Raw genomic sequence first — 23,182 nt, 5'->3', positions numbered from 1 at the left:
AAGGTGGGCGGAATCTTTCGGTAACCATCTTCATGGTTGTATGTGCCAGTGGAAAGAGGAGGAGTAAGCCGGCGGCGGAAGGGAATCTCCCGCCATTTTTCAATCCCTTCTTTCTCTTTTTTGTGTGCATTACCAGAGCGGGAAACCGGCTGGGGGCTGGAAGTGACAGGCGGGACTAAACATCCACTGAGGAGGGAAGGAGCCCCGGCCTAAGGCTTAGGGCAGCTACCGCTGTCTCCACACGCACGCAGCCTCTCGCCTTGTTCCCGGGATGGCGCCGCTGCTGGGCCGCAAGCCTTTCCCTTTGGCCAAGCCGCTGAGCGAAGCACCTCCCGGCGAAGGCGAGGAGGAAGTGTACATCATAGAGCACAGCAAGGAAGCCTTCAGGAGCCGAGAGTATCCTTTCATTCATTGGCAGTAGGACCGGGGCAGTACAGGGGACGTCTCAGTGCCAGAGAGGCTGCTGGGAATAGAGGAGAAGCCGCATCTTTCTGTGCAGGAGGAGGTTTGGCGCTGTAGAGCTGCCGTGGGGAAAGTGATGGCTATTGGCAGCAGCAGCCAGCTTGCGAACGCGGAACTTGTCATCGGGCATGTAGGGACTTCTACTTAAAGCGATAGGCCGCCTTTCCGCTAACTCCTGTACCTTATACAATGTTCGCTTGGCAACTTTTTGTTGGTCTTCATCATTTCATAGTTCTTCTTTAATCGCTTAATTCTTTGGTTTACTCTTCTACTTTCTAAAGTTCACTTTAAAATACGCGCAACTGTAACGCTTGACCTTTGAACATAGATTTTTATTGTTTCTTTTTGTTATCTTTCTCATCAGACTGTCTTCTGTTCATGTTTCATTCAGTCTGTCAAGCGCTGCCTTGTTGCTAGGCAAATGGGTCCCTAGAAACCAGTTCATTGCTGGAATTCTACACTAGATTACTACTAAGAAAAAGCAGGATAAACCCATGTAAATGGCATATTCATGGAGCTCTTTGGGATTTTTTCCCAGAATTCCTTTTGTATATATGTATGAGGTGGTCTCCTCAACCCTTATGATTTGTCCCGGCATTACGTAAACTGATTAGAAAATCCTCCGATATGCTGATGAATCCCAAGGAGGGTGAAACTGGTCTGTAGTTGGGAATCTGATCAGCTATTATCCTGCTTTGCTTTAAAAACCCTTTCAAAAGCCCTTTCAAATTCATTCCCAGCCCCTTGCACCCCCCCCCCCCCCCCCTTTATATGACTTTGTTAACACCTTCCACATAGATATTCTTTTTTTCTGGTTATTTGATCTATGAGCTGAATGTTGTGTGTATATATATATCGGAGAGCACCACAGCTTCATTGTAATCGGCTTGAAAAAGGAACTAAAATGTTCTGAAAGCTTGCTATGATTATCTTAGTTAGCCAATAAAGGTATCACCTTTATACCACTTTTGTTATTTTTTATTACCCTGTAAGCAAATTCATTCCCAGAATTCCTTTTGTCTCCTGAGAAAGTTAATTCAAATAGTTGCTAGTTGTCTTAGAATATCTTACAGGTAAACTACACCTAAAACTGGCAACTGGTGAGCCCCCTCTAGTGGAGACCCGGTCTAACGTTCTGCCTTTGTTATCTTGTTATGTAAGTTGCGATACAGCATTCTGTTTTCTTGGAAACAAACCATGACTGGAGCCAGTATGATGGGCTGTTGTTTCCCTCTCTTGGGTAATTTGACATTGCATGCACTGCTTTGTAGTTAAAAATCTAGTGTCCATCTCTGTTGCGCTACATCCAGGGATCCAACAGCTGTAGTTGAAATGTTTGAGGGTCATAGGTTGTGCATCCCTGTCTATGGGGCCAATTCATTAAACCACAATTTTTTTTATTTGAGAAAAAAAATCGTATTTTTTCTAACTTATAGAACTTTTTGTAATGTCCGTGATAATTTAGCAAAAATTCCACTACTTTTTTTGTGGTTTTTGTTAACTTCCATGAAAAAGTCGTATTTTTCGTAAATACTATGACCGTTTCGGAATTCATTCGAGCTTTGGTATCGTGACTCTTTTTATCTATGTAAGGCTTCCAAAATCATATATTGAAGGTTTCAAAGGCAGAAAGGTTTTTGCGTTGTTCGGATCTGAAAATTTTGTGACTTTATGAATGCAACCACAATATTTTTGTACGACCGATAAAAGAATGTTCGTGACATTATCGTGGTTACTCCAAATTTTTTGCAATTGTAATTTTAACCACAAAAAAATCATAGTTTAATGAATAAGCCCCTTAATCTTTTAATTGGCCAGAAAATAGGCAAATCTAAAAAGATGAAAAAAGATGTTTTCAGGTTACATAACTTATTTTTTAAGGGATCTCATGCATTCTGTGCAGGGAACTGAGCCCTGTGATTTGTGTTGTGCTGTACATGCATGCCTCTGTTTGTTTTTGTTTTTTTAGCTCATTTCAAATGGGCAGTCTCTGTAAAATTGGCGCTTTATATTCTAGGGCATTTAAGGCTCTTTTTTTAATGCAGATTGGCCCACAAATTTTAGAAATTTGCGGCACCCAGAACAAAAGCTTCTCAAGCCATGAAGAGTGTTCTGTTATCCAGAAATATATTGGAACTGAGCATCAGTTAGCCACCCAGAGCTTTGTGTAATCACAGGCCCTTCAGCTGTCACCCCATGTGTTTCCGCTCTTTTATGCCCTTTGGTTGAAAGTGGATGCAGTGGTTTTATGATTGAAAATAAACACTGATTTACAAATAACGCCTATTAAAGAAGAGTTTTCTTTCATGTAAGCTTTATCGAGGGTGTCTGTCTTAAGACTAGATTAGTTGGCGTTCCTGACAATTAGTGGTTTATTTAAATAAGTACTAATGCAGCAATCTTCTGTGTACACCGACTTAGAGCAGCCCTGGGCTATACTTCAGTATCACATTTCTTCCTCTGAACAGTAGTGTTAACTTGTGTTTAAAGCTACCATATGTTGTGCAGCACTCTACAAAAGTAGGTCATGTGCATAAATGTTAATCCAAATAGAGACTGATATAATGTTTTAAGGCATTGGGGGGCCCAGTTGACTCACTTAACACCACACCCAATGGGGTAAATAATACGAAAATTCTAATTTGGGGTTATCCTTGCAAATGTGTGTGTCTTTTGGCCAGTTGCTGCTTTTGTTACCAAGTGTCTTTTACTATGAAAAGTTACAATTGTAAGATTCCATGGGTGTAATTTGCCTTTGATATGACATGCATCTTTAGCATATACAGTAACATTTATTTGTTCCTTATTAAATAACCCAGCATAAAGCAAAACTAGTAAAAATCATTGTCACTAAGTAGGAATAACTAATGTGGTGAAAACAGGACTGTTATTGTAGCTGTTTGGGGGACACCATCAGTCTGCCTATTGTCAGTAGCCATTGTGATAGTCAGAAGCAGATTGCTTTTCTTCCTGCAATGTGTTTGTCCCTGCTGCTTGATGTATTTCAGCAGAAGCTAACTGGGGAAAAAAATCTTAGCTTTACACTAATAGTCACTAGATTTTTCAATAAACAGGACAATATGTGTGAATAAAGTTAACAAATTCACAGGATCAGAGTTCAAACCATGAGCTTGGTTAAAGGTGGCCGCACACGTGGCAATTTTTGATCTTTCGTGTGACCATCTGTCGCATCAAAGATCGTTCCAATCCTCCACTAACGTTCAGGGCTGAATCGTCAGATATGGAGGTAGAAACAATAGGATTTCTACCTCCTTCTGCCGATTCAGCCCTGAAGGCAGATTTTGCTCAGACGCCTTCTACGGTGCCCGATCAAAATCTTTTAACCTGGCCGATCGGCGAGTCGACCGATATCAGCAGCCTCCTGCGATATAGGTCGCCTTGCCGAGTTGCCATACACGCACCGAATATCATACGAAACGAGGTAATTCCAGCAGAATATTTTTTAGGATTAAGACACAACACTCGCTGCAATAAAATGTAATGTAGATGTTTAGAATAAACTTTGTAATCAACGTGTACTGACACCCTGTTAATTTTTTGTGATCTCATCCCACATATTCTTCAGTTAATTATAAAGAGAACTTTAAAAAGAAGAAGAAGAAAAACATTTTTATACAGACATTTTAAAATTGTAAATAAAGTTATAAAAAGTAAACATGTGGCACTGAACTTTTAAAGATAAACATTTCCACAATTTTTCTATAAGACGAGTGTATTTGTATTGGGTTTTCTCACAAACTCCTGAATAGGCTATGGGCATTGGAGTTTAAAACATATTCAGCTGTTATCTTCCTGAACTGGCATTGTGCAGAGAGTATGAGTCACGCCTGGAGCGCTATGCAGAGAGAATCTGGACATGTAAGAGTACAGGAAGCAGTCAGCTGACTCACAAAGAGGCCTGGGATGAGGAGCAGGAAGTTACAGAATTGTAAGTAGAACTGCATTCTTTAATAAATGGTACCAGTTTTTACAATGGGGGCTAAAGAAGCCTGGTGGATAAAAACACCACCCCAGTGGTGTAAATATTTTCTAAATGAAGGAACAATCTTTATTCACCCATACTTTTAACATGTTTAAAATTTTGTTAAAAGACTACTGTACAAGACCCTTATATATATATTTTTTTCTATTCTTACCTTTTTTTTAACCCAGCCCACTTGTAATAAAAAAAACACTGCTTTCTGCCACCAAGTAGTATATAAAGGAAAAAATATTATAAATAAATTGTATATTAAATGAAGGATAAAACATACAGTACCAAAATACATACGTTTGTGTGCATTTAAAGGGAAACCAACTATTTCAGTATTGAAGTGGTTATCTCCCTAGGATGGAAATGGAACTGTTTAGTTTCTGCAGAACTCTTGGTCAGTAGTCAGTTCATGCAGCAGAAGCCCTTTCTTCTTTTTTAGATGGCAGGACACCCAAGCTGCCTAAAGACTGCATATATTTTCATTGTTGTAACCTGAAAAGTGGTTTAGTTGAACAATTGCTATCCACATGGATGGCTGCCTTAGTGGTTTACACTGCTGCTTAATTTATAAGCAATTTAAATATTTAAGTGACACTGACTGGATCAAAATAACCTTTGTGTTCTGTTTTTAGATTAAAAGAGGAATTCCCAGTATGGTATGAGAAACAGGTGTTGGAGATGGTTCATCATAACACCATTTCCTTGGACAAGTTGGTAGACCAGTCCTGGATGGAGATCATGACTAAATATGCTGATGGAGAAGAGTGTGACTTTGAGGTATGTTCCTGATTGTTTTACATTAACAGCAGTGTTAAAGAAACAGTTTAGTTTCAAAATGAAACTGGGTAAACAACTTAGTTAACCAAAACTGTAATCTATAACGGTGAAGACACATGGGGCGATTAATAACGCACAGCTTTTTAAAAAGTCACGGCGACTAATCAGGCCAGCTTAACACCACGTTATTAGTCATTGCGACACGTGTGTTAACCTACAGCAGTAAATCAGTTGTGGTGACTAATCGTTCTGTGTGTCTTCACCCTAAAGGCTGCTGTGAATGGATGTCTAACATAATAGCCAGAACACTACTTCCTCCTTTACAGCTCTCTAAACTGTAACTATGGGACATAACTGTTCAGTTAGTTTGCTTTTGATTTTGACCTGCATGCTCTCAAATTAAGTAAATGTTTATGTCCCATGTGACTGACTAAGAGGTTCGTAGTGTTTTAGCGATTACACATCTGCTCACTCCAGCCTTTATAGATTACATTTTTAGAAAATATTTTTTATTTTGCACTGCCTATCTATTTTATGCTAGTGTGATGTTCTGGGACTTTCAAGCAGCTATTATTGTCCCAAGTGTGGCTGTGTGTGATGTAGGTATACTATACATACCTTACCTTTGTTGTGTGTTTCATGTGGTATATTGTGTGCTTAGACCATTAAAATGCAGTGCAGTATACTAAGAAAACTTTTTTTTTTTTCTAAAGGTTGGGCCAGAAAAGTATTTGCGTGTAACAATTGTTAAAGTGCACCCATTAGAGAAAGAGGAACAGGCTTCTGAGAAAAAGTCTGAGGGTTCTTGTGACTCTCCATCCAGTGACAAAGAGAACTCCAACAAGGTGGCTCAGGACATCCAACTGAAGGAGGAGAGTAATAGGCGGGAAAGCTTGAGTAGCTTAAGGGAAAGTAAGTATTGTACTATTTTTTTCCATTAAGTTCATTACTTAAATTAATTACATAAATTAAGCCCAATTTTTTTTGTGTTGCCATCTATTGGTGTCGTTCATCAGTGATTATAGCTGATAGCTTTTGGCCAGTTAACTTACTCTTCATCTGCTTGCTTTCATATAGTTTATAGAAAGGCCCGGCTATATACCAGCACATACGTAGCTAAAATTTAAGCTATTTGTTTTAATTAGATCTGGTTCATATGAATCTATAAAACTAATAGTCAATATCATGCCCTCCTATACAATCATGAAAGTGATGTCCACAAACTTGAGTTTGGAAACCATGGGAAGTTTGTGAGCATCCCCAAGTTCTGGTCCTCTTAGGTCCCCTCTAAAATATTGGTCTGTTTACTACCTTGGGAAGAGAGCATTGTCTCCAGCAATGGCTTAAAATGTCTTGAAAGCATCAGTTGTGGGTACAAATTTTGACTTGTTTACTTTTATTCTTAAATCCCTGTGTAATAGCTTTATATTTTGATTTAATATTACTATGTAAATAAATGTATCATATTAAGTGCATATTGGTACCTTTTGTTTCAAAAAGTGTTCAGCAGAAAAATGAATCAACTGACATGCAGATGTTTTTAAGAACTGGCTGACAATCTTATACAACAGTAAGCCTAACTGCTAAGTTCTTAAAGTGACAACCCCCAAACTAAACTTTCAATGCAGCATTCAGTAGCAAAGAAATATCTGTAAACCTGCAGCTATATCTAATTGATGACTATAATACAGATAAGCCAGACTAACAATGCTGTATTGAATTCTGTATCAAACATTTGCATTGGACTTCTTTCTGAGGTCAGTTCAAACGTGAGCATGTTAACAGCCACAGTAGCCTACGTTTCCTTTATTTTTAGGCCACAATATAATCTGTCACAGCAGCTGCCTTGTAGAGGTAATATAGAAAAAGTAAATGTTCTACTTAAATTGTTGTGCTAAAAGAACAGTGCAGAAAAGTCACTTTAGAGAACATGGATAGAGAACCACTTTTTTTGTTCCACTTCCACTTCCTAAGTTCTCTTTAATACAAGTGGACCTAATTTTCTGATGAGAAACATCGCAGATATACATAATGGGATAATATCAACATCACAAATACATTATGGCTTTTAAGAACATTTGTAGCATTGAACCAAAGCTTACAGAATTCTAGAACCTTTTACCCTCCATGAAGGTAAATACAGCAGGTTAGTAGAAACCACTGGTTCTAAAATCTTTTGATGCGTGGCTCTGAACCACATGAGTAACTGAAAATAGCAAACTAGCTTAAATATGTTTTTAACGAAGAATTAATGATATCTTGTAATCCTCTCGTTATCAGGTGACCGAGCACGACGTTCACCACGTAAGCTTCCTGCAAGTTTAAAAAAAGAAGAGAAAAAGTGGGTCCCACCTAAATTCCTTCCTCACAAATATGATGTAAAACTTCTCAATGAAGACAAGGTAAGCCATATACCATAGCTTAGAAAGCTTTGTGGGTTCCCCCTTTTTCATGCAAGCTTAAAGGAGAATGAAAGGTAAAAACTAAGTAAGCTTTATCAGAAAGGTCTATGTAAACATACAGCCATAAGCACTCACAGAAATGCTGCACTGACTTCTCTGTCAAAAGATTTGTTTTGTCTGTAACTCATGTGCCAGAGAGACACAGCTCTCTGCTCTCTCCCCTCTCCTGCTCCCCTCTCCCTCAAGAATGCTAAGAACTCACTCCCCCCCCCCCCCCCCCCCCCCCACTTAGGAATGTGGATCTGAGCCAGTCAGCAGGAAGCTGACTCAGTCTTATAAACTGAGCATGTTCACTTGGTCTCGGTCTTGGTGCAGGAGTGAGGCATTATGGGAACTTCCTTTACACAGCTCAGCGTTTTTTCTTCCTGTTTGGCTTCTGATCATCTGAACAGGTGAAATATGGGGATACTTAAGGGCACTATTGAGACAACTGAAGGTATGCCTGCAGCTTGAGATTAACTCTTTATTAGCCTTTCCTTCTTTAAAGGGATACTGGCACTGGTAAATAGATTTTTTTTCTTTTTAATATTGTAAAATTGAGATGCAAGGCAGTTCATTTTCTTACATTCCCTTAGCCTTGTGCTTATATAAACTTCAGTCTCTTTACTGTGAGTTAACTCAAAGGCAAACTTTTAATTTATTCAGTTGAGCTTTAAAGTGCATATATTGGGACAAGCGGTGAGTGGAGAACTTTGCGATGGACAAATTTACAGAAAATATTTGTCTAGGGAGCTCTGCTTGTCATATATCTGCAAAGCCTGTGATCTCTACTGCATGGCACTGGCATTAAGAACAGAAATGACAACAATGCTTCTGTTAAACAGGAGTGAGCTGCTCTGCTCAAGCATCGCCCACAGATATGACAGCCAGGGCAAGTAGGTGATGTGTTTGGATTGCATGTCCTGCTTGCTTAGGCTGTCCAAAGGAAATGGAGCAAACTCACAGCAACAGGCCCGGATTTGTCGTGAGGCCACAAAGGCCCGAGCTTAGGGCGGCATAAACTTGGGTGCAAATTGAAAATTTGCTCCCATACAGAGCAAGGGGGACCTCTCCCTACTGCTCCGTATGGGAGTTTGAAAGTTTGCGTATGTGCAGGGGGGGGGCGGGGGCAGAATGGGGGTGGCCTTGGGGCGCCTGAAGTTGAAATCCGGCGCTGAAAAGCAAATCTGCCAAGCTTCACTCATACCTAATTGGGACCATCCACACAGCTGTATAGTGTTTATTTGCTTTGGGATTTTTTTTGTAAGTTTTCTGTCCCCCCCCCCCCTTCCCCTCTATAAAGGACCTTTTGGTAGGGGATGTCATAGCCAGAGATTATGTACGAGTCATTGGTGGGGTTAAAAAATAAAAAACCTTTTTATTTGCCTGTTCCTTTGTAAACTTTTGAAGTGCCGACCAAGATGGATTTATGTATTCTTTTTAGCTTACTTTGTAGTTATGTAAAAGGCAGTGGTCTGGTAATTGAAAAAGATGGCTTCTTTCTTGTTGGCTTAGATGTGTAAGATGCTACTGCTTGGAAGTTAACATGTATTTTTAAAACACATTCTGCAGTACTGTACAATAATGGATTTATACATTTAACATACAGAATGGTATAACAAGCAACCAATAACTGATACAAGGTACTGGTACTAGGTAAAGTTAGATTTTTACCGTTTTTGTTTTTAAATAACGGCTCTTCTCATCCTCCAGGTAATCAGCTTTGTTCCTGTTGACAGTCTGTATCGCTCAGAGCGCCCCCCGAACAAAGAAATCCTTAGATACTTCATTCGACATAATGCACTCCGCCTTGGCACTGGAGAGAATGCACCTTGGGTGGTAGAGGATGAACTGGTGAAAAAGTATTCTCTACCAAGCAAATTCAGTGATTTCTTATTGGATCCACATAAAGTAAGTATCTTGAATCATAGTATCAGGTTATGTAATTTTATCTTTTTCATCTTTTTCAGTCAATTACTGTTCAAGTGTGTATTTATTTGGAGATTTTTTTATATTAACATATATATATATATATATAATATATATATATATATATATATATATACACATTTTCTTTACAATTAGGCAGCACTCAAGCAGTTCATTGCTCAGAAAACTGTATTAAAAATCCTGTGCACATAAATCCTGTGCATCAATCATGAATGCAAAAAAGCATACTATGGCATCTGGCAATGTTTCGGGTATTCAAAGTTCCCTTTCTCAAGCCCAAAAGTTATCTTACTACAAGCTCTTTGCACAGCATTTAAAGAAATCTAATAGGAAATGACCATCCATCCTCATATATTATATATATGTTATTGGAATACATTATATCTTAAATTTCACATTGCACTTAGTACTCTAAAGTAATTGCAACATGAACTCTTATTTTAAGAATAAATACAGATCGTAAACATCATAATCTTTATTTAATCCTGCAGAGAATTTAATTGTGTATCCAGCGCACTTCACTTTTTTCAGTCATAATTCTGTCTCCTCCACATTTTAAAGGAAGGTCGCTTCCAAAACCATAAATCTCAGCTGACCTGCTCTGTGTTGCTATTCTATAAAGTGTTTATAAGCTGGTTGTTTTATAATTCACAATTTAATAGCAGGTTTATGTTGTGATATACATGGCTTGACCGTCTGCATGGTCTCATCTATATAGATGAGACCGCACTGACATTTCAGCACATATTTCAGCATTTCAGGTCACAAATTTTGAGATATATGAATGGTAGTCCTGTAATTGTATCATCTTCCCTGTGGCTGGATGTACAAACTCCTTGCCCTTGATGATACTGGAACATTGTGTACAATATAAAGGGAACATAAAATATTGTTTTCAGTCCCAAAATTATACTAGTTTGATATTTTTGGAACAAATTATGAAGCTGTAACGGTGCTTAGTAATGTCATGGTCACTCTTAAGATGATCTTCCAATTTAAAAACCCACTAGGATTGTTTTACAACCAATATGGATTATGCCACATGTTCAGCAACTCGGTGAACAGATCTTGCTTATCGTGCTAATCTATGATATATGTTTGTATATATGTGTGTCGTTGTAACCACTGACTGTTCAGGACTGACTGGTTTGTTTGCTTATTTGCACAGGGAGGGGCAATATGGTGACGACAGATGAGGCAATTAGTCGCTGTGATATTTAGAATCTAGCTGCAGCGACTAATTGCATTATGCAAAATTCATGTGCTTAGTTCCATACGGTACATTTCTCAGGAAGTTAGGGCCGTGGAAAACGGGGAGATTAATCTCCCCGAAATGCCATCCCACCGGCAAGGTTGTAAATCGCAGGTGTGATGGCATACGCAGCGACAAAATCACTGAAGTTTCCTCTAAAGGCAACTTCGGTGAGTTCGGCAAATCGCCACGCCGCTTATGTCGGTGGGATGGCATCTCGGGGAGATTAGTCGCTCGCAACAAGGGAGATTCTTCGACAAAGATTAGTCTCTGCAACTGTGTTTTCTGTCACCATGACTGGTGTTTTAAAAAGTCGCTTCAACTAATTACCCCATCTGTCTTTGCCCTTAAGGGACACTTAGGGGGGGCAAGATAGCAGCTCCCAGTAGATATGAGAATAGCACTCAGTAGTAAGAAATCCAAGTCTGGCTTGGGACTCCTCCACCTACAAGGGAGTAGGAGAAACCATAGGTTACCTGAAAGCAGTTCCTAATGTGTAAGCGCTGGCTCTTTCTGAAAGCTCAGACTCTGGTAAAATGCACTGAGATGGCTGCCTACACACCAATATTACGACTAAAAAAAAAAAATTTTTGGTTCAAGAATAAGATTTTAAATGGTAGAGTGAATTATTTGCTATGTAATCAGTGTAATTAAGGAATAAAAAGTATACCATAAAAATCATGACAGTATACCTTTAAGGAAAAATGTGGTGTTGGTGGAAAACAGATACATTTTTTTGATGTCCTAAGAGTTCCACACTATTCGAGTGTGCTGCATTCTCATCTTAAGGAAAAAATTCACATGATTTAACATTTAAAAGAGGATTAACAGTGCATCTTAAAACTGCAAGACAACGGGCACAATGAGTGCTCAATGTAGTAAGAGTGGGCAGACCGTAAAATGGAGCCCATGTATATATAGGTCTGTTCCGTTGGCCTATCAATAGATTTACACAGTGCACAAACAGTAATCACTGTTACCAGTAAGTGACCAGTTCTACAAGGTAAAGCCAATAATGCACTTACTGGTGTGTTTAGAAATATGCATGTAATTGAACTAACTGCTAATGTAGTTTCCAGAAATACATGCTCTAAGTATTTAAGAACTTTTGAACTCATGTCCCGTATTCTTGGGATGTTGAAATTGCTTGTTTGGGGATGGTGAGTCCATAGTATAAAATCTTACAAAAGTTTATTTCTGCATACAGTCCTTGTGGGCTTCAAGTGTTGCAGCAATAAAAAGCAACTCTTGTCCCTTACTATGACATGATGTTACCATTCTCTTCTCTACCACATCCACACCACAAACTGGATTTTTAAGTCCTATATTTTCAACACTCCTTTCTGTATTTAAAAGGTTCAGTATTCGTGTATAGTGTGTTGTGCAATTCCCCTTGGAGCTTTGGACGCTAATATGCCCAGAAAATATGGGGAATAACTTCCCATTTCCTAATATGAAGAGTTTGTACTTATATTGTACCTTTAATCCTTGCATTCCCCCTAGTAAGTTCTGATAAGTTGCAGACCCATAATAAAGTAGCATAGTTATACGAAAAAAGGCTTATATTTATTTTATATTATCCAATTCAACATTGTGCAAATACTTGGACTACAAAAGTCTGATCCTGCTGCTTCTCTGTGTTCAATGATCCAAAACTGAACAAGGTAGGATGGCTTATCATTAGTGGGTGCACTGATGCCTGTGCCCCATGCAGGTCAGTGTAGTACACTTCAGACATGTTGGTCGATATTAAGACTGCATTTGGCAGCCAAAAGGCATAATACAGTAAACTTGTGCCACGTAACCCAATATTTATGGCAGCTTCGCTTCGATTTAACTATTTACTTCTGCTGTGTTTTTATTTTTGCAGTATATGACTCTAAATCCATCATCAGCAACAAAAAGGAAGAGTCTGGGATCCCCTGACCATAAACCAGCTAAGAAAAGTAAAAAATCACCACTTAGCCCATCATCGTGGTGTCAGGTGAACCTTAAGAAAACGGGGATTACCAGTTCCTCTTCAGAAGAAGAAATGCAGTTAATGAATGGTGCAAACTTAAACAAAAAAGGCAAGAAATCGGACAAGAAGAAACCTAAAAGTGGCAAGTCACAGCTACTGAATGGCCAAAAAGTTTCTGGCAAGGCTCGCTCTCCTAAAAAAGGGTTAAAGAGCCCAAAGTTAAAGCAAATGACCTTATTGGACATGGCAAAAACAACTCCAAAAGTGTCCCGGGCCCAAAAAGGGGGTGCAAGCACACCTAGGTCAAGCAGCAAACCCCACAAATACCTACCCCCTGCTGCTCTCCACTTAATCTCTTACTACCGTGACAACAAGAACCGTGAAGACCGTAAAAGCGCTCTGTCTGCACTGATTTCTAAGGTGGCTCGAATGCTGTCTGCTGAAGACCGCAAAAGGCTGCCTGATGAGCTTCAAGAACTAGTTCAGAAACGCTATGAACTGCTTGAACATCGCAAGCAGTGGGCAGTGATGACAGAGGAGCAGCGTCAAGAATACATGAGCAAAAAGCGTGAGGCGTTAAAAGCCCGTATTAAGGAGAAGGCTCGGGAACGGAAACAGAAGGAGAGAGAGGAACGTCTGGAAAAACAAAAGCGATATGAAGATCAGGAGCTCACTGGTAAAAGCTTACCAACTTTCAAACTTGTAGACACCCCAGAGGGACTACCAAATGCTTTGTTTGGGGATGTAGCAATGGTGATAGAGTTTCTCAGTGGCTATGCAGACCTGCTGCTACCAGATGGGCAGTACCCAGTGACTGCAGTATCCATAATGGAAGCTCTTGCTGCAGAGAAGGGTGGATTCATGTACCTTAACAGAGTACTTGTTGTGCTACTTCAGACACTCCTGCAGGATGAGATTGCTGAGGACTATGGTGAACTTGGCATGAAATTATCAGAGATTCCTCTCACATTACACTCTGCCTCAGAGTTGGTTCGCCTTTGTTTACGTAAATCTGATTCTCCAGCGGGGGAAAGTGAATCCACAGAAAAAGAAGATGAAGATAGTGAGGGATCTGCTGTCTACCAAGATGACGAGGTGGAAGATGAGTATCTTGAGAAGATGGAGACGTCGGAGTTTTTTGAATTAACAACAGAGGAGAAACTTCATATCCTGGTTGCTCTCTGCCATCGCATTCTAATGACTTACTCTGTGCAAGATCATGTGGATACAAAACAGCAACGTTCAGGTGAACTGTGGAAAGAAAGGCTGGCTATACTTAAGGAGGAAAATGATAAGAAACGGGCTGAGAAACAGAGACGAAAAGAACAGGGAAGTATGAAGCCAAAGGAGGAAGTGGTGGCTTCAAAGGTTGTGAAAAAGCAAGAGAAGACTAACACCATGCAACAGGATAATGATACAGAAGACATGATCAGCGCAGTAAAGAGCCGGAGGCTGCAAGCCATACAGGCCAAAAAGGAAAAGGAAGAACACCAGAAACTAACAAAAGGTAATCTTTATTTTTGTTAAAGCAATATTTCTTAAAGAAACAGTGACACCAAAAATTAAGGGTTCTATATGCATTTAAAAAAAAAAACGCACTGGTTAAAATGTTGTATTGGCTATAGAACCGTTATAGTTTATACAAATAAGCTGCTGTGTAGCCATGGAGGCAGCCATTCAAGTTGAAATAGGGCAAAAAGGCACCGGTTCCATAGGAAACAAGTTATATAGAATGCAGTGAGTTTAGTTCTTAAACAGGAAAATAAACGGGTTGAATGCCATTCATGCTCCCTGCAGAGCTGTGGAATGACACCACACTTAAGATAAAAATATTGTCACTTTTTGATGTAACATAGCCTTTTAAGCTTTTATTTATTTTTCTGTTGTAGAAAGAAATTAAACTTCATTGAATTTGAAATTAAGCAAAATGCATTTTGATATTTTTGGATCATGAACCCTAAATTAAGAATTCTTAAGTAAGAGACAAAGGTGGCCATGCTATATATTTATATATCCAGCCAGTATGTCCATGGGCATTGGCTATACATTGATAACCAAACTGCACTGATCAGCTAAAGGGTGAAACTAGCAGATCTCATGAATGCGTGGCCCAGTCAATTGCAGGTCTGCAGATGGTACCTCCTATATAGAAGGTATCGGTAGTCTAAACATAGTAAAAATTGCCTAGTTGGCTTTATAACAGAGCTACTGAGATGCAATGCATTTCAAACTGAAGGAGAAGGAAGGTTAAACTCGCCCCCCGGTGATTATCTGATACCCTGGGGTGGTGCTTCGCTCTACTGTGTGTGTGCAGCCAGCCCAATAAAAAAGACAAAGGGATCCTTCACCTGCATGTACCCCGGGCCGGTGCAGTTTTTTGCTAACAGAAATAGCAGCTGGCTTATCCGGTAAGTGAATACAATCACTGGGGGGTGCTTAACATTTTGGCATCCCCCAGTGATTACACCTTTCCTTCTCCTTTATGTGTATATAAATTATTGTTCCTTCTGTATAACTGTACTTTATTGCAAGCATGTGTATTATAGACAGTAGTTTGTCAGCATCTCATATAACCTAATAAGTATATTCATTTTGTTTCTGCATTAAAGAACGATTGGAAAGGGAGGCAGAAGAAGAGCGATCCCGCAAGCAGAAAGCATCGGCTGAGAAAGCATTTCATGAAGGCATTGCAAAAGCAAAATTAGTTTTGAGAAGGTCTCCACTTGGCACAGACCGCAACCACAACAGGTGAGATGCTTCACAGATAATCTGTCAATGTATAGACTAGACATGTAACTCGCATGCACAAACCTCATAACCTGTTTTTGCTTTTTAGGTATTGGCTGTTCTCAGATGAAGTTCCTGGACTGTTTATTGAAAAAGGCTGGGTGCATGACAGCATTAATTACAGGTTTAGTCCACCTGAATCTGAGCAAGAATATGAACAAGATGCTGAAGGTAATTAAAAAAAAAAAAAATGTTACTGACAGATAATCATTGTGATGGCTAAGAATAACCAGCATGTTATGTCTATGCTGTCATTATTTAAAAAAAAAAAAAAAACCCTGATTTGACCTTAAGTAAGTTTTAAGTATGTTAAGTTGTATTCTCCTTAGAGAATTAGAAAGCAGGTTGCATGGATTCATCAGAACACACAATAAAAATAGTTATTAGCTGGAAATGATTCTTGCTACATCCCCTACTAAATGCAGTAAAAATCATACATTAAAATATTGGCTTAAAAATGGAATATGCCTCAGATGCTACATGCCCAACAGTAAAGGGAAAAAGGGAATTATTTTTAAAAAAATTAGTATTACTGTTTGTTTCAAATGGACTCTATAGAAGATGGCCTTCCTGTAATGCTGAGCTTTTTAGATATGGGATCCTATACCTCTACCAATTGTTCAGTGTTCTCTAAGCTGTGCCACTGGAGTACTTTAACAATGAGTAATTGCTCTTATACTGTCTTCTCAGAAAGTGAAGATGCAGACAGTAGTGTTGGCTGCCCTGATGATTCTACGCAAAGAGAGGGAAAAACGGTAGAGATGACTGTGCCCAAACAGGGGCAGAACTTATGGTGAGTTTTCTATTTAATATTAAAGTGTTTAGTTGCTATTAGATAAATCCAGCTCTCCACATTAATATTACATTTAGAGATGCCATTTTGAATTTTTTTTTTTTTTTTCAAATTCTTCTAAAAATTTGTCTGGAAATGAAACCTAGATTTCATATATAAACGTGAAAATTAAGTGTCATGCCTTTTAGTGTTTTGAACTGGTTTGGCTGTACATAAATTATTTTTGCTGAATCAAATGCTGCAGAAAGGACACTAAGTAGTTAAAGTAGCTCCCAGTACCGAGCTACATCAAGGTAGCCCTATCTTGCTGGTGTCGGCACTTTCCATATTATACCAACAACAGCTAGCGCTGCACACCAGCATCAAGACTTTCTTACAGGACGCCATAGGAATGCCTCCATCTTACGAATAGCCCGTTCCGCCTTTGGATCTTAACTTGGATCTTAACTTGGTCCTTTATTCTTGAGGAGGACCCATTTGAGCCCATAGATACTATACGTTACTCTCACAAACTTCTAGGTTTCTGTTTGCTATGACCTCAGCCGGACGTGTCTCAGAGCTGGCGGCACTGTCCTACAGGTTACTATTCACCATATTCCATGCCGACAAGGTAGTGCTAAGACTGACTTCAGAATTCCTCCCAAAGGTGGGGTCGGAATTCCATATCAATAAGGAACTAGTTGTTCCTTCCTTTTGTCCAGACCCCAAGAATCCTTACAATAAAAGGTTGCACAATCTTGCTGTGGTCCATTCCCTCTGGACCTACATTGGAGCAACACAGAAATTTTGAAAAGTAGACCCTATTTGTGCTGCTAGAAGGGGCCCAAAAGGGCCTCAAAGCATACAAGACCACCATCCCAAGATGGCTCAAATCCACCATTCTTGGGGTATACAGGTGTGTAGGGCTACAGTGTGGCCCTCCCAACACTTTCTCTCGAATCTACAGGGCACACACACATGCCTAGGCTGAAGCAAGTTTCAGGAGGAAGGTGTTAGATAGTTTTACCCTGAACACCGGGGCTTATAAGGTCCCACCCTTTTGGGTAGCTTTGGAATGTCCCCATGGTGCCTGTCTCCCCCAATATAGGGAAGAGAGATTTTTGTACTTACTGTTAAATCTTTCTCTTGTCCTATCATTGGGGGACACAGACCTTCCTTCCTGTAATAGTTATAACTAAAGGTTACATTTTGCAACAGTTTGGTTAGGGATTTTCGTCAGCTGAATACCATGAGGTAGTACATGCTCTTGCAAATGGGGTTTTGTGCGGGTAAGGCTCAATCTCTGGTCACAGTAGTGTTTTTTCCTTTCATTGATTTTTTCTTCTTCGGTTAGAAAACAGAGTAGGCAGGGGATGAAGCCCTGAGCAGGAGGAGGAGCTAGTTTACTTCCTTGGTGTCCTTTTTCCAAGCTGCAAGGATATTCATCCCCATTGTGCCTTTGTCCCCCAATTATAGGACTAGAAAGAAAGATTTAACGATAAGTACAAAAATCTTCCCCAACAGCTCCCCCCCCCCTGCTTATTCCATTGTGAATAGATTCTGGGACTTGGAACCTCTCTGTTATCCAGAAAACACATTGCCCACTATGGAAAAGTAGAAGGACTTAAAGGGGACCTGTCACCCAGACATAAAAAGCTGTTTAATAGTAGTCATTTTAAAATTAAACATGAAACCCAAATTCCTTTTTTTTATTAACACATCCATACCCATTATAAAGGCTTTTAAAACCCCCAGCTGTCAATCATATATTGCCTGCCCCGCCTCTATGTCTTAGGCATAGAGGCGGGCAGACAATAACTTTAACTTACAATTCAGCACCACCTTGATATCACTGCATTTCTCACTTTCCCCTCCCACCTTATTATCTAATTGCGTACCCAATGCATGTACATGGGCATCTGTTCCTCCATTCTATATAATAAACAAGATTTTAGCATGATGCAAAGCTTGTCTTACTAACTGGGTCCACAAAAATGGCAGCTGCCTGCTTGCTGTGATGAGCAATTCCAAAACTGAAGGAAACACGATTTATATTATTTATATAGTGTAGTTATAAAGTGAAGTTTATTTTGCTCAACTAACATGATAGAAATACATTTGGGATTATTTCTTAGGGTGACAGGTCCCCTTTCAAGAATCCCAGAATCCATAACTTCATCTCATAATAGAACAAGGGTTGGGTCTGTGAATCTAGCAGGTAGTATATTTCCCCTTTAACTGATTTATGGCTCCAAAATGAGTACACCAAGCAACAGGAAGGAAAGTAGTTCGTACATTCCATTAATTGATGGCTAAAATGAGTAGTACAGGTATGGGATCCCTTATCCGGAAACCCGTTATCCAGAAAGCTCGTCTTCTATAGACTCCATTTTAATCAAATAATTCAGAATTTTAAAACGGATTTCCCTTTTCTCTGTAGTAATAAAACAGCACCTTGTAACTGATCCCAACTAAGACATAATTAATCCTTATTGGATGCAAAACAATCCTATTGGGTTTAATTAATGTTTTATTGATTTTTTTTTTAGTAGACTTAAGGTATGGAGATCCAAATTACGGAAAGACCACTTATCCGGAATACCCTTGGTCCCGAGCATTCTGGATAACGGGTCCTATACCTGTACTTCATATTCTTTTTATGAGGTAAATTTACTTTTTTTTAGGGTTGTTGTCCAGTTTCCACTAATTTGAGTCTTAAGAAGAGAGTTGATTAAAAACAAATGTATTGTGTATAAGGAAACCTGTATAACAATGTATATAATTGTGGTACATAGCAATAACTGTATTGCCATATAACGTGACAATTTGGTTTGGTTGTTTTTTTCCTGTTTGGATATTTTTTCTTTTCTCAAAAGCATTTCAGTTATTAAGTCTTGTTTTGCAGGTTTCTCTGTGATACGCAGAAAGAACTTGATGAGCTTTTGGATTCTCTGCATCTGCAGGGCTTCAGAGAGAGCCAGTTAAAAGAGCGCCTGCAAAACAGGTATGAAAATATCAACAGACCGTTTAATAAATGTGTCTGAATTGCTGTTTTCCACAAAAGGCAGGCAGTGATGAGGCATTTTATTGTGTAAATTGTATCCATACTGCATAGTTATGGGCAGTACACAGCAATGTTATAATCTAATCTTATTTGATATTTAATTTGTGTGTAAATAATCATTTATTTGCATTTGAAAGAATGTTAATGTAAAACCCAATGTATTTTTCACAGGTATCAGGACATTATGCACTCCATTCATCTTGCTCGCAAGCAGAACTTGGGGTTAAAGACCTGTGATGGGCAACAAGAGCTTTTAAATTTTTTGCGTAGTGATATCATTGAAGTTGCAACTCGCTTGCAGAAGGGAGGCTTGGGATATCTAGACGATACAACAGAGTTTGAAGCAAAGGTAAAAAAAAAAAAATACCCTTCCACAGTGTTTAATGTGAAAGCTCTGTTGGAATTACAAGAAAAAGGTTGTGGAATTTTATTTAACAGCTTTACTGAATTCACTGAAATTTGAGAACCTAAACTTTCTGCTAATGTTTTCATTACCATCAAGTGTCATAGTACCTGATGCTTTTGCTGCTCTTAGAATACCCAACTGTAGAAATGCAGCCTACACACAGGATGAAAAATGTTCTTATACATACCGTATATACTCGAGTATAAGCCGAGGTACCTAATTTTACCTAAGAAAACTGGAAAAACTTATTGACTCGAGTATAAGCCTAGGGTGGGAAATGCAGCCGCTACTGCTAAGTTTCAATAATCAAATAAATACCAATAAAATGACATTAATTGAGGCATCAGTGGGGTATATGTTTTTCAATATTATTTCAAAGAAATACAGTAAACTAGCTCTGTAAGCGGTGAAGAGGGTCAACAAAACAATGAGTACTACCCCACGCTCATTGCACATTGGCAAACTGGCAGCAGACCCAGTCCCGGAGGGATGTATGGGGGAATAAGTATTGCTAGTGGGGGCCTAGGCCAGGGCACTGGAGGGTCTGGTTGCGGGTGGCCTCATTTGCACACAAAGGAGAGAGGGTGCTAGTCTAGAGGGACCCATGGCACCCGACTCGAGTATAAGCCGAGGGTGACTTTTTTAAGCACATTTTGGGTGCTGAAAAACTAGGCTTATACTCGAGTATATACAGTATATGACCAATGCAGAAAAGGTCTGTAGGACACCGGAACCATGGGATATAGCTTATCACTAAGAGGAAGGGCACTGAGAAAGTAGACTCCAGTGTGGCTGTTTTTTCCAATGTTCTTAGGAAATCACGTCTTGATTTTTTTTTTTCCCCCTTTGGCCAGTCAATCTTGCCAACAGGGCTTGACCTAGAGCTTTCCATATTGAATTACTCTTTTGTGGCTTCCCCTTGCATGGGACATGTGATGCTGTGGTAAAAAGTGTCATTGAGCAAGCCATGCGATCTTATCCTGCTACTCTAGCCGGAGTTCAGGGGCTGTCCAGCAAATGTGTATGTTGCCTCCCTCACGGCAACAGGACCCACAGTCAGTGTCCCATCACACTGAATATCGCCAACTCCCAGCCTGAAGTCTAACTCCCCAATAGAGGCCTGCTTCACAATGGTGCTCCAGTTGCACTATTCTAGAGCACGCACTCCATGTGGCTAATCTTGTGATCATGAGGCAGGATATGCGATTCCCACATCTCTTGCCTGCTTAGGTCTCATCTTTTCCCGCCAAAATTTGATCGCGCACTCCACTTGCTACCCTATACTGCACATCTCATGAAAGTGTACATCACCTACAAGGAGCTCATATTCAACTCGTAATCAGACAACACTGATATTCCTGCTGACATTAGTTTTGAGGAGACCAGAACAAGCCCACATCTGGGAGGCAGTCACTGGAGACAGCAGATATGCCTCTGCTCAGACATTAAGGAAGTTGGCAGTGAAAAGCACTCCCCAATTTCATCTTAGGTATTTACCATGGCTCACACAGTCCAAAGTAAAATATTTAGTTGGTGCTTAAGGCTGCAACAGCATTCTGGTCCCTGGATATGCCTGGAATTTTAAACCATTTAGCCCCCTCATTTATGTTGTGGGTTTCTCAGGACCCTTCCAAACACGGAGCATTTTTATCACTTGTTCAACAGAGCTTGCCACCAGGAAACTGGTTTCTTCTGAATGTTTAAATCTTCCTTCAATTGGTGGCACATCTAATTCCCCTTGGGGAGCTCCATTAGTCCCATGAGACCTTAACTTGGTTCTCAAGGCATTGCTGGGTGCTCCTTTTGAGCCCTTGACCACAATGTTCTTGTTGCTCACATGGGAGACAGCCTACCTTCTTAAAGGTTTTTTTTATGCCGAGAGCTCTGTCCTGCCATCCCCTCTTCCTAGTTTATCACTGAGTCTATTCTTCATACTGTGCCCTCCTTTCAGCCGAAAGTTGTTGGACTTCCACATCAACGAGGAGAGCACTATTATGACATTTTGCCCTCATTATCCCAAGAGGTACCTTTACATTCTCTTGCTTGCACATCACTGTTTGTCTTACAGTGATGTGACTAAAAGCAGAGAAACTCTTGTGGGTTTCTGTCAAAGTCACAATCTCCAGTAGAATTAGCTATTCACAGGTGTGATAACCTGGTACACAGGTGTAGCAGAACTAGAAAACCCACATGGAGATCTTGGATAGCAGGGCAGAACTCCGCTTTATTCATGGCTGCTCTCTCCACACAGTGTGTCCCCTCCCCTTCGCTTCCACTTCCTGTGTCACAACCTTTCTCATTACTCCACCCAGTGCTAAGCTGCTAATGCATATTAAAAGGAACAGTTAACATTCATACAGGGATGGATGGAACAACATTACAACAGGATATATGTGGCCAAGGGAATCACTGGAGACAGCAGATTTGCTGAATTACTGATTGATTCTCCTCTCTGTATCCAAGCGCATGCCATCAGGGGAGTTAGCACTTACTGGCCTTTTCACAACCAGGCCTCTGTATAAGGCCTAGTTAGGGACTTCTTGTTTACAGATATTTTATCCCTAGTTGGGGGTGTCTTTTTCGCTTGCCAGGGTGAGTTTTCTTCAACTTGTATGACTTTTTTTTGCAAGAAGAATCATAATGAAGAAAACATAATTCTAAACAACTATTCAATATATATTCATCAAAATGTTCAATGTTAGTCATTTGTTATTGAAAGCAGTATTGCTTCTAACCCTTCCTCCATTGGTGGTTCTGTCTCTTAAAACCAGGTAGCAGAAGTTAACTTTACATGCTTCCTCAGGTCTGTCAGCTGGCTTCATTGTTTCAAAAGTCTAAACCACCAGTGCATAAAATAAGGATACTGCTTTCAATAGCAGTTATAGTAACAAATAACTTCTATGGTCCCATAATATACATTAAAACCACTGCAAGTGTGGAATTACATTTTCTTTTTATCAGGCAAGTTATTTTTAAGGTTTACATCCCCTTTAGGTTTTGACTAAGAAGGCTTGCCGTAAGTTTAAACTGTGGACTTTTTTTTTTTTTTTGTATAGGTGCGCACATTAGAGAATCTTAAGGATTTTGGAGAATGCATAGTGTTTCTCCAGGCTGCGGTCATCAAAAAGTTCTTACAGGGTTTTATGGCTCCAAAACAGAAAAAGCGAAAGCATCAGTCAGAGGAGGCAGCAGCAAAAGCAGAAGAGCAAGATGAAGAGAAGAAAATGGCAGAAGAAGCAAAAGTATGTTTAATGTTAACAGTACTTACTCAGCTCTCATTCACTGGCAGCGAGCTAGCAGACACAACACTTTCCCAG

The 23,182-nt window shown here is 39.7% G+C and overlaps 1 protein-coding gene across 1 annotated transcript in view; it reads left to right on the top strand.

The window, feature by feature from the left end:
• Position 1: 1 nt before the first annotated feature.
• baz1b (bromodomain adjacent to zinc finger domain 1B) overlaps positions 2 to 23,182 on the top strand; it is a 34,237-nt gene continuing 11,056 nt past the window's right edge. Inside the window, exons 1-13 of the mRNA XM_002933610.5 lie at positions 2 to 396; positions 4,295 to 4,411; positions 5,089 to 5,233; positions 5,947 to 6,145; positions 7,514 to 7,635; positions 9,388 to 9,585; positions 12,747 to 14,343; positions 15,446 to 15,584; positions 15,673 to 15,794; positions 16,314 to 16,416; positions 19,301 to 19,399; positions 19,631 to 19,808; positions 22,922 to 23,107. Of these exons, the coding sequence (XP_002933656.2) occupies positions 272 to 396; positions 4,295 to 4,411; positions 5,089 to 5,233; positions 5,947 to 6,145; positions 7,514 to 7,635; positions 9,388 to 9,585; positions 12,747 to 14,343; positions 15,446 to 15,584; positions 15,673 to 15,794; positions 16,314 to 16,416; positions 19,301 to 19,399; positions 19,631 to 19,808; positions 22,922 to 23,107 (3,330 nt within the window). The 5' untranslated portion in view covers positions 2 to 271. The remainder of the gene's footprint in view (positions 397 to 4,294; positions 4,412 to 5,088; positions 5,234 to 5,946; positions 6,146 to 7,513; positions 7,636 to 9,387; positions 9,586 to 12,746; positions 14,344 to 15,445; positions 15,585 to 15,672; positions 15,795 to 16,313; positions 16,417 to 19,300; positions 19,400 to 19,630; positions 19,809 to 22,921; positions 23,108 to 23,182) is intronic.

The sequence above is a fragment of the Xenopus tropicalis genome, chromosome 2 (genome assembly GCF_000004195.4).
Source record: "Xenopus tropicalis strain Nigerian chromosome 2, UCB_Xtro_10.0, whole genome shotgun sequence".
NCBI classification, from domain to species: Eukaryota; Metazoa; Chordata; class Amphibia; order Anura; family Pipidae; genus Xenopus; species Xenopus tropicalis.
Note: the sequence above shows the minus strand (reverse complement) of the source record. Positions and strands in the feature narration are given on the sequence as shown.